Source organism: Cryptotermes secundus, unplaced genomic scaffold, assembly GCF_002891405.2.
Source record: "Cryptotermes secundus unplaced genomic scaffold, Csec_1.0 scaffold176, whole genome shotgun sequence".
NCBI classification, from domain to species: domain Eukaryota; kingdom Metazoa; phylum Arthropoda; class Insecta; order Blattodea; family Kalotermitidae; genus Cryptotermes; species Cryptotermes secundus.
Window position 1 is genome coordinate 435,047 of NW_019731569.1, and position 16,741 is coordinate 451,787.

The window sequence follows — 16,741 nt, forward strand, 5'->3', positions numbered from 1 at the left end:
TGCATGAAGAGTAACATACTGTCTAATATAATAGCAAATAGTATGTGTTGCTCTGTTAACGATGAATTTGTATGAACTATTTTCTTGAATTTATGGAGAAAAACTGAAAATGAGCCATAAACTTATTTACCAACATCTAATTTGTATCATAATTTATCCTCAGCGGCCTCTGTAGTCTAGGGGTAACGTTCCCACCTCATGACTCAAGGTATGCGGGTTCAAATCCAGCGGAGGTCGTGGAATTTTTAAGGGTGGAAAAATTCAGGGAACAAGTCCTCCGGGAGGGACTTTAAGCCGTGGGTCCCGTGTCGTAGCTTTACGGCACGTAAAAGAACCTCATGTCTCAAGGAGACCTCTGAGCTAAATTGAAGGACATTTCCTGCCCAACAATAGTCTCTAACACCTCTGGTAGATGGGAGAAGCATCTAGATACCGCTGAGCCAGTAGAGGCCGAACTCGCTGGCTGAGTCGGGACTGATGGTATGCACCAGTACCGGCAGGGTATAGAGACTGGTAGAATATCACAGGGGGACGTACAATAGATCAAACTGGCCGTGGTGCATGGGGAAACCCACCCCCTCCAATAATAATAATAATAATAATAATAATAATAATAATAATAATAATAATTATTTATAGTTTATCACTTTTTTAGTACAAATATCTTAAATATTCCACATACACAGCCAAATTAATACTCCAGACACTTTAACATCTGTTTATAAATATTTTTTTAGATGTTTCATGTCTCACTTTCATATACTTCCCAGCAAGAATAAATAACACAACTTACTAGATCAAGCTTCTTGAGACAAGCTTCTGGGCGATTTCCGAGTAACACAATATAACTCAGATCATCTCTGCTAAGAACTGGTACTTTAAGATGCTCTAACCAATCATACATCAGGCCTGTAAGGACATATAAATTCTTCTCCATTTGCAGTCTTGTCCATGCTGACTGCCTGTAGTTCAAGTCCGTTCGATATTGCCTTATGCCTTTCCTTATTCCATCACTTAACAAATTATGGTCAGCCAGAAGAGCTTGAACCACATCATCTACGTGGTATGGCTAAAGGAAAATAAAATTAATAGTATTAAGGCTATGTGGGATTTGAGGTTTTCACAGCGGTATCAAGATTATTGTCTTTTAAGATGTGAAACCATGTAGTCTGTTTGACAGGCACCCGTGCTTTGGAGAAACCTGCTAAATCCATCTCGTACCTTCAACATGAAGGGAATAGGTTCCTCCAAACCCCGGTATCTATCTCCAAAGCTACCCACTGTCACATCCCAGAAGACTGTACTCAATTTTAGATGCAGTTGGAATGCTGAGGAAATTGTATTACTGCAATTTTATTTTGTTTTATGAACTACCATATTTAAATTGCATTCTCATATGGTAATTATTTTTTAACTTGTAGAATTTATATTTCCATATAAACATGTGCAGAGAGGTAGATGTTGCATGTGAGGCGTAGGAAGGAGATGAGGGGTAATGTAATGGAAGAAGAGAGTGGAGGAGAGAGGGGGCACAAATATATAAAATGTCTGGAAGTAATATTAATACAGGCCAAGAGATGTAGGAACAGTAATTTCAGAGTAATATTGGAACGTAGGACCAGGGAGTCAGACATGTTCACCCCAAAAATCTAATGGACCTAAAAATGTGTCCAAGTATTAATATTATCAACTACTAATTTAGATGATATTTTTCTAATATAACAAAATAAAAGACTATGGTATAATTGATATGTTGAGTAATGGGTGATGATGCCGAAAGCCGTTACAAAGACAATTTCTGTTGGGTGACACTGAATCCGAAGTTGTGACTTTCCATGAAAATTAATACTTCTTTACTACTTACAATAAATTTCTCATTCTGAACTGCTTTTCTCAGATCAGTTTGTGAACTTAGTTCTTGATAGCATATATTGTCTTGCAGAGTCTGACTATGTATGCCATCTCCAAGTACAGCGTCCAAGCAGTTGTCATCCAGTCCTAATGACAAAAAAGTTATGATACTGAGTTGAAGGGTCTTGAGAACATAGACACAAAGTGGATAATATTGGAGAACCCCTTTCTTAATACTGTCCAGTACTGCATATCATAATTTTATCTCCACCACAGTTTGAAATCTGAATTGCTCCACTGGAGAAAGATTTTTTTTATTACTACTGGGGTGGGACTAAGTCCCTTGTACTGCGGCCACTTCTGGCCTACTGTACTAGCCCCAGATGATAGGCGAGGGTGATTGTGGAGCAATTGGTGGAATGAAGATTGGCAGGGGAACTGAAGTACTTGGAGAAAACCTGCCCCAGTGCCACTTTGTCCACCACAAATCCCACTTGACCAGACCCAGGATCGAACCCGGGCGGCCGCGGTTGGAAGCCAGGGACTAACTTAACTGCTTGAGCTATGGTGCGGCCAATGATAATGTTAAGCCATGTTTTGTAGGGACTCAACAGTAGCATGAACTATTTACTATTATGAATCTGGAATGATGATATACGTCGGTGGGTATTGGCAATAGGGATTCTGCTGTCTGTCTGCCTGCCTGCCTGCCCATCCATCTATTCCTGCTGCTCCTACTTGGAGCATAGGGCATCTGTTAAACACTTCGTTTCTCTTCAGTTTCTTAATCTTAGACAGTTGGAAGGGTTCCTTGGATGTGGGATCAGCCTGACATAAGGCCACTACCTACACAGGGCAACAAAAACACAGAATAAACACAAACATCCATGCCTTGAGTGGGAGTCAGACTCATGATCCCAGTGTTGAATGGGCAAAGACATTTATTGTCTTAGACCAGGCATGTCCACTTCAAATAGGTTGTGATCGACTTTTTAAGTGTCAAAACTGCCAGTGATCTACCACCCCCTCCTATGGTCATACCTTGCCACCCCCTCCTATGGTCATACCTTGCTTTCACCCCCTCCTGTGGTCATACCTTGCTTTAAGCAAAAGTATTGGTAAAAATAACACGACACATTATGTTTGTTGTAAAAGCAACATACACTGAAAGTACATACTACTTTAACACGTATTTTCCCTTCAAAATCTGAATATTATATTACATGCGAATTTACATGCTTTTCACATATAATTTCCTTACAGGCCTATGAGATCGACCACAAATCATCCCGTGATCGATGCGTTGGACATGCCTGTCTTAGACCTTGTGGCCACTGTGATCAGCCATTGGAGATTATGGGTCACAAATTTCAAAATCAATTATAAAAACCTCAGTTAATTATTGTTTCTTCTTTTTTTTGTTACCAAAATTACAAACATGAGATATTTTCACAGACACCTTTGCAGTACCTTATGAATCATCTCTAGGGAAGAAATTTTCAAATCCTATTTTTCAGTCTATGATATCTGCAGCATGCATATAACATGTGTACACGTATAGCATGTTTCAGAAACATGTATCACAAAAGCAACTTAGGAGTGTAACACTAAGACAAAATATCATAAATTCATCCAGTGACTGAAAATGCTTTATTACCTAAATATCTTACTTTCTAAGGTACATTCCTAAGGTAGTTTATTACATGACAGAAAGTCTATAGTGTCATACAGTGCATTGTGCAGTCTACTGATTAAAATATATCAGGATTTAAGGACCTGGCATTTGCGCTCTTTCAATCTTTGAACCTTAACCCAATCAATATATATCTTTGGGATGATATGGGAAACTCTAGCTTCATCTACCACAGTATTATGGATGGTCCTGAGTTCCGGTGGCATCATGCACATCAAAAATGTTTATTATTTTTAATAATATATTTTCATCTATCCCTCTATTCTTATGGACCTTAAGGAAATGAGAAGACTGCAGTTATGAATGAAGAATATCTCATGCTGAGCACGACTTTATAGTTCAGGCTAACATCCCCATGGTGCACCACTAAAAGAAATTATATTATTTCACAAACATTCTTAGAAAAGGGCTTTTTGTTTGAAATTATAATCTAACCTAACAAGATTTCTGTCTTCTGGAATATCTTACATAAACTTAAACCAATTTACATTCCTATCAATTTTATAGCAAACAATTTGAAAAGCAAAATACTTATTGTAACATATATTATGTTTTGGAACATTTGTTTTCTCACTGTCAGTAGCAACTTAATAACTTATTGTCGGTTTGGCCAGTCCACAACTGTTTCACTTGCCCACTGCCGCACCGTCTCCTTCTTGCAGGTTGCATAGAACTCCCTTGCAATTCCACACGACTGCTGTACACCACTGCTACACTCACAATCAGACTCAACTTTGAAACAGACTTTATAGAGACAAAATCATCCTAGAAGCTTCTTATTATTTCCTGGTCATCTTTGGCCATTGCTGTGGACTGAGTTGCTCTCAAAGAATGCAACAACCAAGACAGGAGTCTAGAAATGTTGATATGAGGCACGTGCATATGCTCCTATCTCCCTCACTCACATGTCAGTACGTTATAGAAGACATGTTCATGGCCTTCATTTCTGATCAAAATTACCTACACCTGACGTGATGGCAAATAAAACAAAATGAGATAGATGATCTTCATGTGTAAAGAATAGTTTCACAATGAATTCATACTTCACTTGCAGCTTGGATAGAAAAAGAAAGTTGTCATACATGCATCTATTATGTACATGTTTGCAGTGGTCATAAATATGACAAAGGAGCAAAATGTTTGTACATGTTGTAACTGATTTGTTGGGTATGCAATGCTAAGTAGTTTCAGCTGCTTAACTGATCTGGTGGGCATTTCATGGTGAAATTATTAAAAGATTTGTCAAACAGAATGAAGCTGGAAGCCTCAAAATACTAAAAAAAGATAAAGTCTTACCTGACATTCCTGAAGCGCAGGAAGGCATGTCTGGAGAAATACAGGAAACATTCTGAGGCATGGCTACATCATTATCATCATTATCATCATCATCCAAATCTTGAATGTTCATTGATGATGGAAGTTCACTGAGCCGGTCATCAAGTTCTGTGCTGTGTCTCCGAGTTGATGCAGCTGATGCCACTGTAAGTGAAATAAATTTCAGAAATTACACTGTTAATTAACTGTTGTACCTCAGCAAATTACACTCCTATTCAGATAATTAAAACAAGTGAAAAACCTTCATGTATAAACTCCCTAATATGTATCTGAATCCTGATGCAGGCTTCTGTATTTCATTAGTCTAAGGAGAAACACCTGATTGCTTGTATATTAATACATTGCTTTTTAATTGCACTACTTATGTATTTATTTTACTTACATGGGACTCCACTTACAATATAATAATAATAATAATAATAATAATAATAATAATAATAATAATAATAATAATAATATTTAACAATCTTACCATAGCATCCAATATTGAAAAAAATAAAAAATGCAGGTTTGTGAATGATAATTGATGACATATTACATATTGTTGACAGATAAACTTGGCGGCAAAACTAGCACCATCTATAATCATCTCATGCAGCATCATTATGATTTTGTCATACAGTGAGATTTGTGTTGTATTTAATGACTGTATCAGCAACTCAAGACAATACACCACTAAATGGTAGAACAATAGTGAAAATAAACTGGAAAAATGTGAAAGGAAATGATCATGGTCTAGTCTGGGGTACTGTCCCAAAATTTGCCTGGAAGGGATGAGGAAAACCACAAAACTTCAATCAGTATAGCTGGTGTCCTTGCTGAGATTCAAACTGGGAACCCGTATGTCAGAGGCATTAACTGTAACTTTTTTGGACATATGTCACTGGCCTTCATGTCACATTCAAGTAATCTGCAGAGCATATTCTGACATGCACTAAACAATGTGTTGGTACAATATTGGACACAGTATGATAAATTTAAAATTGAAAAGAAATAAACTGATGTGGGAAATTTTGTGATGTTATATACTGTATGTTCAAATAAGTAGATATCAAAGGCATTAAAATCAAATTGTTTAGAAAATACTCTTCCAGTTAAAAGTCAGACCAAACCAACGAATGGTATGTGTGTAAGGGGTGGGCCATAAAATCTGGCCCTCGCACTGTGACCTTGACTGATCTATTGTGCTTCCCCTTTGAATTAACCCTTTATTAATCATACACCTCGAATGAAATGTAGGACTTTATTTATGGGGAATCATAAAAGTCAATTGGTTCCATGAAAAGCTGGCCCAGGTGACAAAATCTTAAGTTATCTATGGCCTCACAATCACATAGGATATGTAAACTAACAAACTGCAACCGCTCACTTAGGGTGCCANGAGACATGACTTTAGCTGCGGTAAGTCATCGTTACATATGCCTGTCTTGCAGCAAATTCGTGTTGCTTCTGGTAGAAGTTTCCTCATTCAAACTGTTATGAATGGCGTGTTTTCTTTCCTATGAAGTTATAAACAGCAGAGACCTGATATGTGCTGTGTTTATAATAACATATTGCCCTGAGCTGGCCACACTAACACACGCAATTAGAATTCTTAGAAGAGGGATGTCCAAAAATTTATTCTTGCNGCTAGCTCAGTCGGTAGAGCATGAGACTCTTAATCTAAGGGTCGTGGTTTCGTGCCCCACGTTGGGCGCCACTTCTTGCAACCGCTCACTTAGGGTGCCACTTCGCCCCTCACGTTGGGCGCCACTTCTTGCAATCGGTCTTGGCTACCACTTCTTGCAACCGTTGGGCATCACTTCTTGCAACCGTACCTTTTTATTATTGTATTTATTTATTTGCCCGCTTTGGTAGAACACTTGACTCATTTATTTGCCCGCTTTGGTAGAACACTTGACTCATTTATTAGCCCGCTTCGGTGGAACACTTGACTCTTCTCAGGGTTGTGTCACGGTATTAACTGGGGCAACGAGAAGACTACACATTTAAAGCTAGTCCACTGATACAAATCAAAGACACTATTTTCTGCTTAATCACAAATTGTTTATTTCAGAAGCAAACACTATATCTTTATTAGCAAGTACGGAGTAATGTGCCCTTTTTATTATTATCAAAGATTAATCGAACCAAAAAGACTGATACATTTAGATATACTTGGAGAGCGCAGCCCAATGACATCTGCATCTCATGAATCCTAAATGCCAAGTTCTTCTGCCCACTCTATTCTGTGGGAGCGTCACTTCATCCACTGTATAGGATTTGAACCGACGGCCTTTCTCCCAGACAAGAATAGTTTCCTAATGGCTGATTTTAACTGCCAATTCATCATACCATCAGCACTAGACAATCACATTACTAACTTTGAGAATAAAGAGATCCAAAGATATTGAACCCGGAACCCTACATGTGAAAGCGGTTATTTCTTAGTTTAGGGTCAATTACACCCTTCCAAAGACACTTTTATAACAGCTACCCTATTAGCAAAACAACATTTACATGTTCGGCAAACTACAGACTTGCCTTTTCATAATGGGCCATGTCCCTTTTGTGGTCACCCAAGCTGCAGGTAACATAACAAGGCAGTTGTTCCTGTCCAAATGCGAAAAGCAAGTCATAACTTCTTAATGGATGGGTCTCCCTAATAAATCAGTCACTCTATTGAAATGGCTAAAGAGGAACATATCGTCCATTAAAGAGTTTTAAAAGGTTTGGACTGTCACAAAATGGTGGTGCAAATTGTGCTTCCCCTTTGGATTAACCCTTTATTAATCACACCTCGAATTAAATGTATGACTTTATTTATGGGACATCATAAAAGTCACTTGGTTCCATGAAAAGCTGGCCCAGGTGACAAAATCTTAAGTTAGCTACGGCCTCACAATCACATAGTATATGTAAACTAACAAATGCTGGTGATAGCAGTGGTGAGGGCAGTGGTGGTGATGCTCATTGTCATGGTAGCGGTGGTGAAGCAGCAGCAGTGGTGGTGGGGATTTCATTAAAGCATCTTCAAGCACTTAATTCTCTAATTCATGCATTATCTTCATTCATTAGTGGCTTTTCATTAGGAGAGGAATTTTTCAATCTATAACAGTTATGGGGTTAAACTCCTAGCCATCCTGAAGAAAGAGTATTACGAGTATATTCACATCATTATTTTTTTGGATATTATGAATGACTGTGAACAGTATAAACACTAACATGTACTGGAAAATGGTGAGTCAGCTGGAGAACATGTTGAGGTTGAATTAGAATGGACAAGTTCAGTTCGTTGAGCACTGTTTATTCTTGTCACTAAAAAGCTTCGGGTAAATGGGAGGCTTGTGACATCATACCGAATTCCAATAGGTGGACTGAGATTTCGGCAGTTGCATACATGAAGAAGACGTTCACACAGGACAAATAAAATCTGCAAAAGAAGATTATTTGTTGACAGAAGCAGATTTTAACAGCAGGAACATTTTTAATTTTTAAAGCATAAATACACTCTTCATTTCTACAAATTTAAAGTATTGTATTAATATGAATTCCTTTATTAAAGTAACATGGATGATAAAATGTACTTTATATATAAAGTAAATGTAATTAGACATGAAGCACCTAACAATACTCAATTTCTGTTACAACAAAGAATATTCTGGATATCTGCTGAAAAAATATTCCATTTTGAACTTTTAAATATGACAGATGCATTGTTTATATACTTATCTACTAACGCGATATAATACATTTAAAAATGAAATGAAGTAAGCTGATGTAGTGAATATCCCAAAGAGAAGAAACTGGGTTTTATAGTGTTGCCGTATCTCAGAGTTTTCTTCTGCCATATATTTTTTAACTTCACAATGGTTAGGATACAGGACATGTTCAGTACTTGCTTGTTCTGCTGCTACATTTAAGATATATTAGAATTTGTAATAACAAGAGAGTAATGCTTTGCTGAAAGCATATTTTTGTATGAGTTTTATGCATGTGCTCTTAAATTCTTTCTGTATATTAACTGTCAAATGCAGATATTTAGCTTAGAAAATAAAATTTATTATTGAATACAGAAGTGTATTTTTTGTGCAGGTTATTATATGTATAATTACCATTAAGAATAATGCAAAAATATCCTGCATGTTAACAATGAATTTAGTCCACAAGTAAATAAGGTAAAACTAAATATATAGACAGGAAACCACAATCAGCAGTCATAGTAAAATTAAGGGTAATAAAGCATGTCTGAATACTTAAAGCTTTAAGTTATCTGACAAAATAAATAGCGGCCTCCATAGTCTAGGGGTAACATTCCCACCTCATGACTTAGGGTACGCAGATTCAAACCTGGCGGAGGTCGTGGAATTTTTAAGGGCGGAAAAATTCAGGGAACAAGTCCTCCTGGAGGGACTTTAAGCCGTGGGTCCTGTGTCGTAGATTTACGGCATGTAAAAGATCCTCATGTCTCTAGGAGACCTCTGAGCAAAATTAGGCAAAATTTTTCCTGCCCAAGTAGTTTCCAGTGCCTCCAGTAGATGGGGAAGTTGTCGGTTACCAATGCCAGTAGAGGGCTGACCTCGCTGGCAGAAAGGGGAGAGTTATCGGGTACCACTACCAGCAGAGGGCCAACCTCGCTGGCAGAAAGGGGAGATAGCGGGCACCAATATCGGTAGGGTATGGCTACAGTAGAAATTAAAGGGGGACGTACAATAGACTATTAGTCACGCTGCATGGGAAAACCCACCCCCTCTATACTGAATAACTGAATATCTGGCAAAATAAGTATCTACTGGAAATGAAGTTTGTAGTTTAAATTAGGAGAGAGATGAATTCTGTTAGTATCATTCAGAAACCATTATCATCCCATGATATTTCTAGAATGCTGAAGTTTTAGATGAACAAAACAACAATTTCACCAGTTCTCCCTCCAGGGAGGAGCTAAAATTACAAAGTTCCTATAAAAAATATTTGGACCTAAGAAGAAAAAATGATCAATTTTGAAAGTTGAATAACAAGACGCCTGTTTTTATAGGTCACATATTATTGTAAAAAATAAATCTAGAAGCTGCAATTGACTGGAAACGTAAAATTTCTAGTAGGGCGAAAACAATTTATACATAAATGCATACAAATGTATGTAGAAGCTTTGTTGAGAAATCTCCTTAGAACTGTCATTTGGAAAACTGAAATGAAAAGAGGAGAACACTATTAAGATGGATATTATGAAACTTTTCCATAGAATGTCTTTGCTCAGTGATGACACAGCCCATGATAACAGCAATAATGATGATAACACATCATCAACTTTAATAACTGGAATAAATAGCAATAATGAAATGAATAGTTTTAATAGTGTGTTCTAAAAGATGTAAATATACAGTTTTAATACAAATTTCTTACTTCATGTGTTGGGAATGAATATTCCAGTATCATCAGCAACTGTCGTAGAGTTGTAGCCGACAGCAGATATGTACTTTGTTGAAAATTTGTAACGTTTATTCACTTTTATTGAAACTTTCTTATGATAAAATTTGATAGAATAGTATATATCTATATTAAAAAGGAAATTCCATTACATTCTAAACAGCAGTTTACTACAGATGTAAGATCAATATTAGGATGCAGGGAAATTAAGTGATTGCTACTGAACAGCATTTTACCTTAGGTATATATTTCAATGTTCTTGCTTCATATCCATGAAGCATTATCTTCTGTCTGCTTAAATACTGTGTGAGACTAAAGTCTGTCACCCTCCTGTCCTTGGAAAACTCCCTGTTAAGAATAAATGCATGAAGTTTTTACTGTATTATATAAGATTAAAAAAGGAATGATAACTAGAACAATAAAAATAATTGCAGTGATATTATTCGGTGTGGACTACAATACTGAAATGCCACACACTCCTGCCTCAAATCATCATACACTTATTAGTCAAACCAAAGTATTTCTTTGACATTAATTTACCATGAAATATCTTTCTGTAATCATGAAACTAATTAACATTATTTCACACTTAGGCTATATATGTTTGAAATGCAATTCAGGTGCAGTATATATGAGTACACATTTTAATATGTTGAATAATCTTAAAAATATTTTAACAACATTTTCATGTTTAAAACTGTTCAGTACTCATGAAAGTTTGAAGAATATTATACAATGATTACAAAAATTATACTTTGATGTGTTAATACTTTATATCAGTATATCATTGTTGGTAACCTGTAACCAGTTCATAAATATGTGCCATCTATTGGTGAACATCTGTAAACCAGGTTCTCTGCTTCTAGTCATATTCAGTTGATTCGGTGTAATAATTTGTCAAGAGATCACTTATTGTAGTCTCTGATAGCATTTTTTCAACAGTTATCAACTGTTTATTCTGTTTATACTATATCTAGAACTGCATAGGATGAAGGCAAATAAAGACAGTAGGGTTAAATATTCACAGATTAATTTCGGAAGTACATAAAAGTGAAGAAGCAGCTCATGATATGGTCTGCTTTATGCCAAGGGAAATTCCCCTGGAAACCATTACAAGGGACACCTTGACTATACAAATTTTGTCAGAATAGTTTTTTTTTTCAGTTAATATTAACAAGGATATAATTGTCTCACTTACTTGTTGCAGAAGACAATACTCTGTGACAGAATAAATTGTTCAAACTCCTGGACACAAAGAATTTGTCCTCTTGTTTGTACAGCATTTGGACGTTTGAGTCTAACAAATCGAATAGCATCATTTGCTCGGACTCTTAAACTGTACACCAGGTAACATGCTATCAAAACTCCCGTTCTTCCAAGACCTGTAATGAATTTTATACATTATGCAATTATTAGTGGCACTACAAGCAAATATTCCTTTATTGCATGTGTTAGTTCTGTAGTGTTACATTTTACTTTTACTACAAACCTACAGGAATGCATGGTGGACCAAAATAAATTCTGTAACTTAATTTAAGTTCTAACATTACTACTTTAAGCAAGACAAAGGGNTGTTCTTCCAAGACCTGTAATGAATTTTATACATTATGCAATTATCAGTGGCACTACAAGGAAATATTCCTTTATTGCATGTGTTAGTTCTGTAGTGTTACATTTTACTTTTACTACAAACCTACAGGAATGCATGGTGGACCAAAATAAATTCTGTAACTTAATTTAAGTTCTAACATTACTACTTTAAGCAAGACAAAGGGCTAACATATTTCTCAGGAAGTAGAAAAATTAGATGTAAAAGTACTGTTCTTGTTAAATTCTTTAATCAGTTGCATAGATGGCCAGTACAGCAAAACTACAAGAACAATCAACAATCGATCAATCGATCACAGGTCAATCGATCAATCACCAGTCAATCCGATCGATCAATCAATCACCAGTCAAACGATCAATCAATCTAATCGTACAGTCAACCAAAACCAATCAATCACTAGATTAATCAAGCAGAAAGTCAACTGATTGCTCCAACAAACCAAATAAACAAACTAAATAAACCAAGTTTAAAGGTAAAATATTAACATTACTATGATGGGCAGTGTTCTCATTCCTTTTTAATTTTAAATCGAAAGACCTATTGCTGTTCACATAACTTTATTATTGTACTTTATTACTACGCCCAAAACTATTACCAACCGCAGTTACTATTTTGGTTTCCTCATATACTTCTATGTTGTGACACAATAGAAGCAGAGACTATAGTATGACATTCCAGTGAGAGCTCAGAGCTGAGGTGGAGGAGAAGAAGAAGAAGATATATTTCAGGGCTCCTACCAAAAAGTCCATCCGAAAATGTCATTGCAACATTGACATAAAAGGCGAAGTTATCTATTAAACCAGTTTGAGGCGGTTTTAATTCTATAACACAGCAGTTATACTTTATTTGTTGTGAAGGTCAAAAGGAGAGAGCATCCTGTCCAACATGCAGTGTACGGTCTGCGTGATGCAGAACATGAATTATTAAAACGTGTAGGGGATAGTGTGATCACCCTACAAAGAGACATTCAATCCATTAAACGTGGCACTGCCAGGTCTGCGTACTACTCGTACATAGACGCAAAGCAACGGATATCTTTTGCGCAGCTACATGGAGACAAAAAAATAAAAATGAAGTCAATATTTTCAATATTGCTGTCAGGCTTATGAACACAGTCCCTTCGTTCAGAAGAACACAGATTTATGTGGCAATAGGCTTATAAATAACCCACTATTTCTGAAAGACCTACTTTACCTGTTTATTATAAAAACATCGTACATATGACTTATTTATTAGGATATTGGTATTTTACTCATTCAGTGTTTTCTTTATTCAGCTTCTTTCGTTTCTTTTCATAGTCCAGTGACCCCACATTTTACTACTGACTGTCCAGCTGGTTGATTATGTCTTCAGTTTTAAAAGTGAGTTTTGTTTGAAGTTTTCCAAACAAAATTACGGTCACTCTACACCTTATTAATGAAATTCACATAACGACAAACTGCTTCCTTAAAACCACTGACATGCCATCTTCATCAACTTGCCCCCCCCCCTTTTTTTTACCTTTTCTAGGTTTACGCGCTAAAATTTTGCACGCATTACTTGTTTCTCCACGCATCTAAATATACAGTTAATTTACGTTAGCAGTGATAAGAGAAACACGGCGGTCGCCATTCCCCTCCTAGGAGCGAACAGCTGTTTGAGGAACGGCGTCTCCCTCGTAGGAGTGAACAGTTGTGTTGCAATGCGCAGCACGGAACGGGCATGCCTTGACTAGCTCAGGAACAATCCCACCAGAGCCAGTTATGCGGTAGTACATGACCACACTCGCCTGCATTACATGCATACAATCCTACATAAGGAGAGTTAATAGGGTCAAGATATAGCTGGGTTTGACTCAGTGGCATGGAGCTTACTTCGTAATGGGAGGGAACCAATTCATTTGTCAACTAAGTGAAAAGTTTCCCTCATTTCATTCTTGTTAGTGCTTCGACTTTCGCTGATAAATTTAAATACCGTATTTACGCATGTATAGGCCGCGTGCGTGTATAGGCTGCAGCACAATTTTCAGACAGAAATTATAGAAAAAATAATTTTCTTGGAATATTATTTCAGGAGTAGAAATTATTCCGAAATTTGGCAACGTTTAATTTTTTTTAAATGAAGTGTGATTTCGAATATTTCGAATATAAGCCGCACCCCAGTTTTCCTCTTGAATTTTTGGCAAAAAATGTGCGGCCTATACATACGTAAATACGGTAATTTCTTCAAAATATGCCCGTACCGATCTGTTTTTTTCTCCCTTCAGACTTGCAATTCGTAATGATAGCACCATTTCCCGCTGGACACTGACCAGGGTTTTTAAATAAAGTGGACGACCCAATGTAAACAGCTTAATAAATAAATTATTATGCAAGGTGGTCCAAAAGTCAGTCAATTTATTAATAAAATGTACGCTAAAATACGTTAGAAATTTCTTTATCACTTGTTGAACTTACAAAAATTTTCAATGCACAACTCTCAACGTTGAGATACAGGTATATAAACTAACTGGTAGGTTTAAAACTGAACATTTCCGTTAATATGGGAGAATGTTTTAGGTTAATTGACTTTTGTGCCATTCTGTATATTCTGTATATTGCATGAGGGTTGTTTGCAAGTTTATTCAAAGGAATGATACGATGGAACATGTATTTAATGCGTGAAGGGACAGTAAATGTTGGAAGAGGTGAAACAGACCTATGTCATTCATCCAACAATCTAACGTGACGTCAAAGATGGGCTCCGTACCGAGCACGGTGGTTTATCCTGCACGCAAAGAGGCCAGCTCATCGATCTATTCCAGTCACACAACGCGTTCCCTGTGTGTGTGTTATGGTAACATACATTTAAGGGGTTCTCGTATTTAATATTGAACGCATAAGAAACATGTATATGCTCCTTTAACGGGATCACAGCATTCCATGCTGAAGGTCTCGGTTTCGAGACTGGTCGTTTCTGGTACTGCCGTGTCTTTTCCTCACTCCTGGCAAAACAAAAACATTATGTGGTATATACCACGTAAGCAGATCTAAAATGTGAGGATGGTACATTAGTAAAATTATCCTTATAACAGGCCGTGAACGCCCATATGCTTTTGAGACGTCGAGGCTCCCATATTTTCTCCAGACAGTCGGCTTACAGATGGCGGTGAGGTTGTCAGCCTTACGCGCCGTCTTCCATTTACCCCTCAGGAAGATTCCTGATACTCATTTCTGTTCATTCAATAGGTGCCTGGGTTGGCTTCAGAATTGGTCTGAACACTGTGGAGAAGAGAAACATTTTGCCATGCCGGAATCGAAACCGGGCCATCCAACCCGTAGCCCGTCGCTATACAGACTGTGTTACACCGGATCCTCTGTAGCAATATCTAATGCACTTAATTATTGCAGGCGGTCCGTCTGCTCGTGGTCTATTCAATGAAGCCCACAATGAGGATAGTCAGTATCCCCACTAAGGTTCAAACAGGTCACCTCCCGAATAGAAATCCGAGTTTTGCCTCCTTAGCCAATTTATTCTGTGCTCCAGCAGAAATAAATCCTGGATATATTCGCGTATTTATCCATTAGGCTTTTGCAGGTTAAAATAAAACCTCGAAGGAGTTCTTCTCTAAGGGGAAATTATAATTAAACATATATCTCGCTAAGATCTCTCACTTTTCTGCCAACAAACTGAACATGACCCAATTTCTGAGGCATGTTTGTTATAAGACTTTTCGAGATTAATCCTACTCCCTTCGGCGGAAAACTGGATGCCATTTAATGACAGATTTTTCACTGTCGATTTTTTAAAGTTAATGACGATATTTGGAATAGAAACTTGGACCATTTCAATGTTAATGTAATACGCTAACTACCGAATGATCTGCGCAGCAATGTGCAACCTTGTGTTTGTTTACTGACCGAAATGCTCTCACAAACATTCAGGGAAACATATCTTAATCTGTTTTAAACATTTTCTATCATAAAGTATATATGTAACAGAAGAGAACGAATATATAATGCTGAAATATTAATGTAGACTGAAGCCAACTGCGGAGCAAAGTATTAGCCATAAACGTAAATCTCTCATCGCACAGGTCGGCCATCTTATGGCATGTGGCGCTGCCGCGGTTGCCAGTGAAGACAAGTGACATGTACGAGGCGGATTATAAGAGCAAGAAACGGGCTGAAAAACAGAAACTGAAGAAATATTAAACAATTCTTCAACTGGTAGGAGGAATGTGGGATAGCCCCCCCCCTAAGAGCAGCGTGATTAGCTCTAACATATTAGGGTATTTTTTTTTATTGCTAGTGGGGTGGGACTAAGTCCCTTGTACTGCAGCCACTTCTGGCCTATTGTACCAGCCCCAGATGATAGGTGAGGGTGATTGTGGAGCAACTGGTGGAATGAAGATTGGCAGGGGAAACCGAAGTACTCGGAGAAAACCTGCCTCAACGCCACTTTGTCCACCACAAATCCCACTTAACCAGACCCGGGATCGAACCCGGGCCAACCGCTTGAGCTATGGCGCGGCCCTGACATATTATGGTAACTGTTTACTCAGAATGAAAGCACCCACATACATCATACGCCCATGTAGCTTTGTGAATACATGTCGCTATGCAGCAGGAAATATTGTTTATGTATGAAGGCTGTATGTGAAAAAATCACCCTGATGAATATTCAGTTATGCAAACATTGGCTTATGAGTTTCTAGAAGTCTCCATATTTGCGTGTAGCAGTAGCTACTGCCCAGGAAGTCAGACTCAAAAGTTTTCATCGCACAAAGCCGGGATCAATTCTAGATTACTTCGTGGGAGACTCATGGTGGACGAAGTTACACTTTCTTCCGGGGGGGGGGGGGTGGAAATCCTCGTGGGGCCAGCGCA

General features: G+C 37.5%; 1 protein-coding gene across 4 annotated transcripts in view; it reads right to left on the reverse strand.

Moving 5' to 3' along the window:
* LOC111867062 (protein tyrosine phosphatase domain-containing protein 1) overlaps positions 1–16,741 on the reverse strand; it is a 57,335-nt gene that overhangs the window by 6,399 nt on the left and 34,195 nt on the right. For all 4 annotated transcript variants that reach the window (XR_004513296.1, XM_023856540.2, XM_033752529.1 and 1 more), the window contains exons 6-11: positions 11,484–11,667; positions 10,522–10,633; positions 8,084–8,291; positions 4,841–5,023; positions 1,865–1,998; positions 794–1,069 (exon numbers count right to left, since the gene is read on the reverse strand). Coding sequence is in view for 3 of the 4 variants with exons in the window: in XM_023856540.2 (XP_023712308.1) it covers positions 794–1,069; positions 1,865–1,998; positions 4,841–5,023; positions 8,084–8,291; positions 10,522–10,633; positions 11,484–11,667 (1,097 nt within the window). In the remaining variant the exon portion in view is untranslated. The remainder of the gene's footprint in view (positions 1–793; positions 1,070–1,864; positions 1,999–4,840; positions 5,024–8,083; positions 8,292–10,521; positions 10,634–11,483; positions 11,668–16,741) is intronic.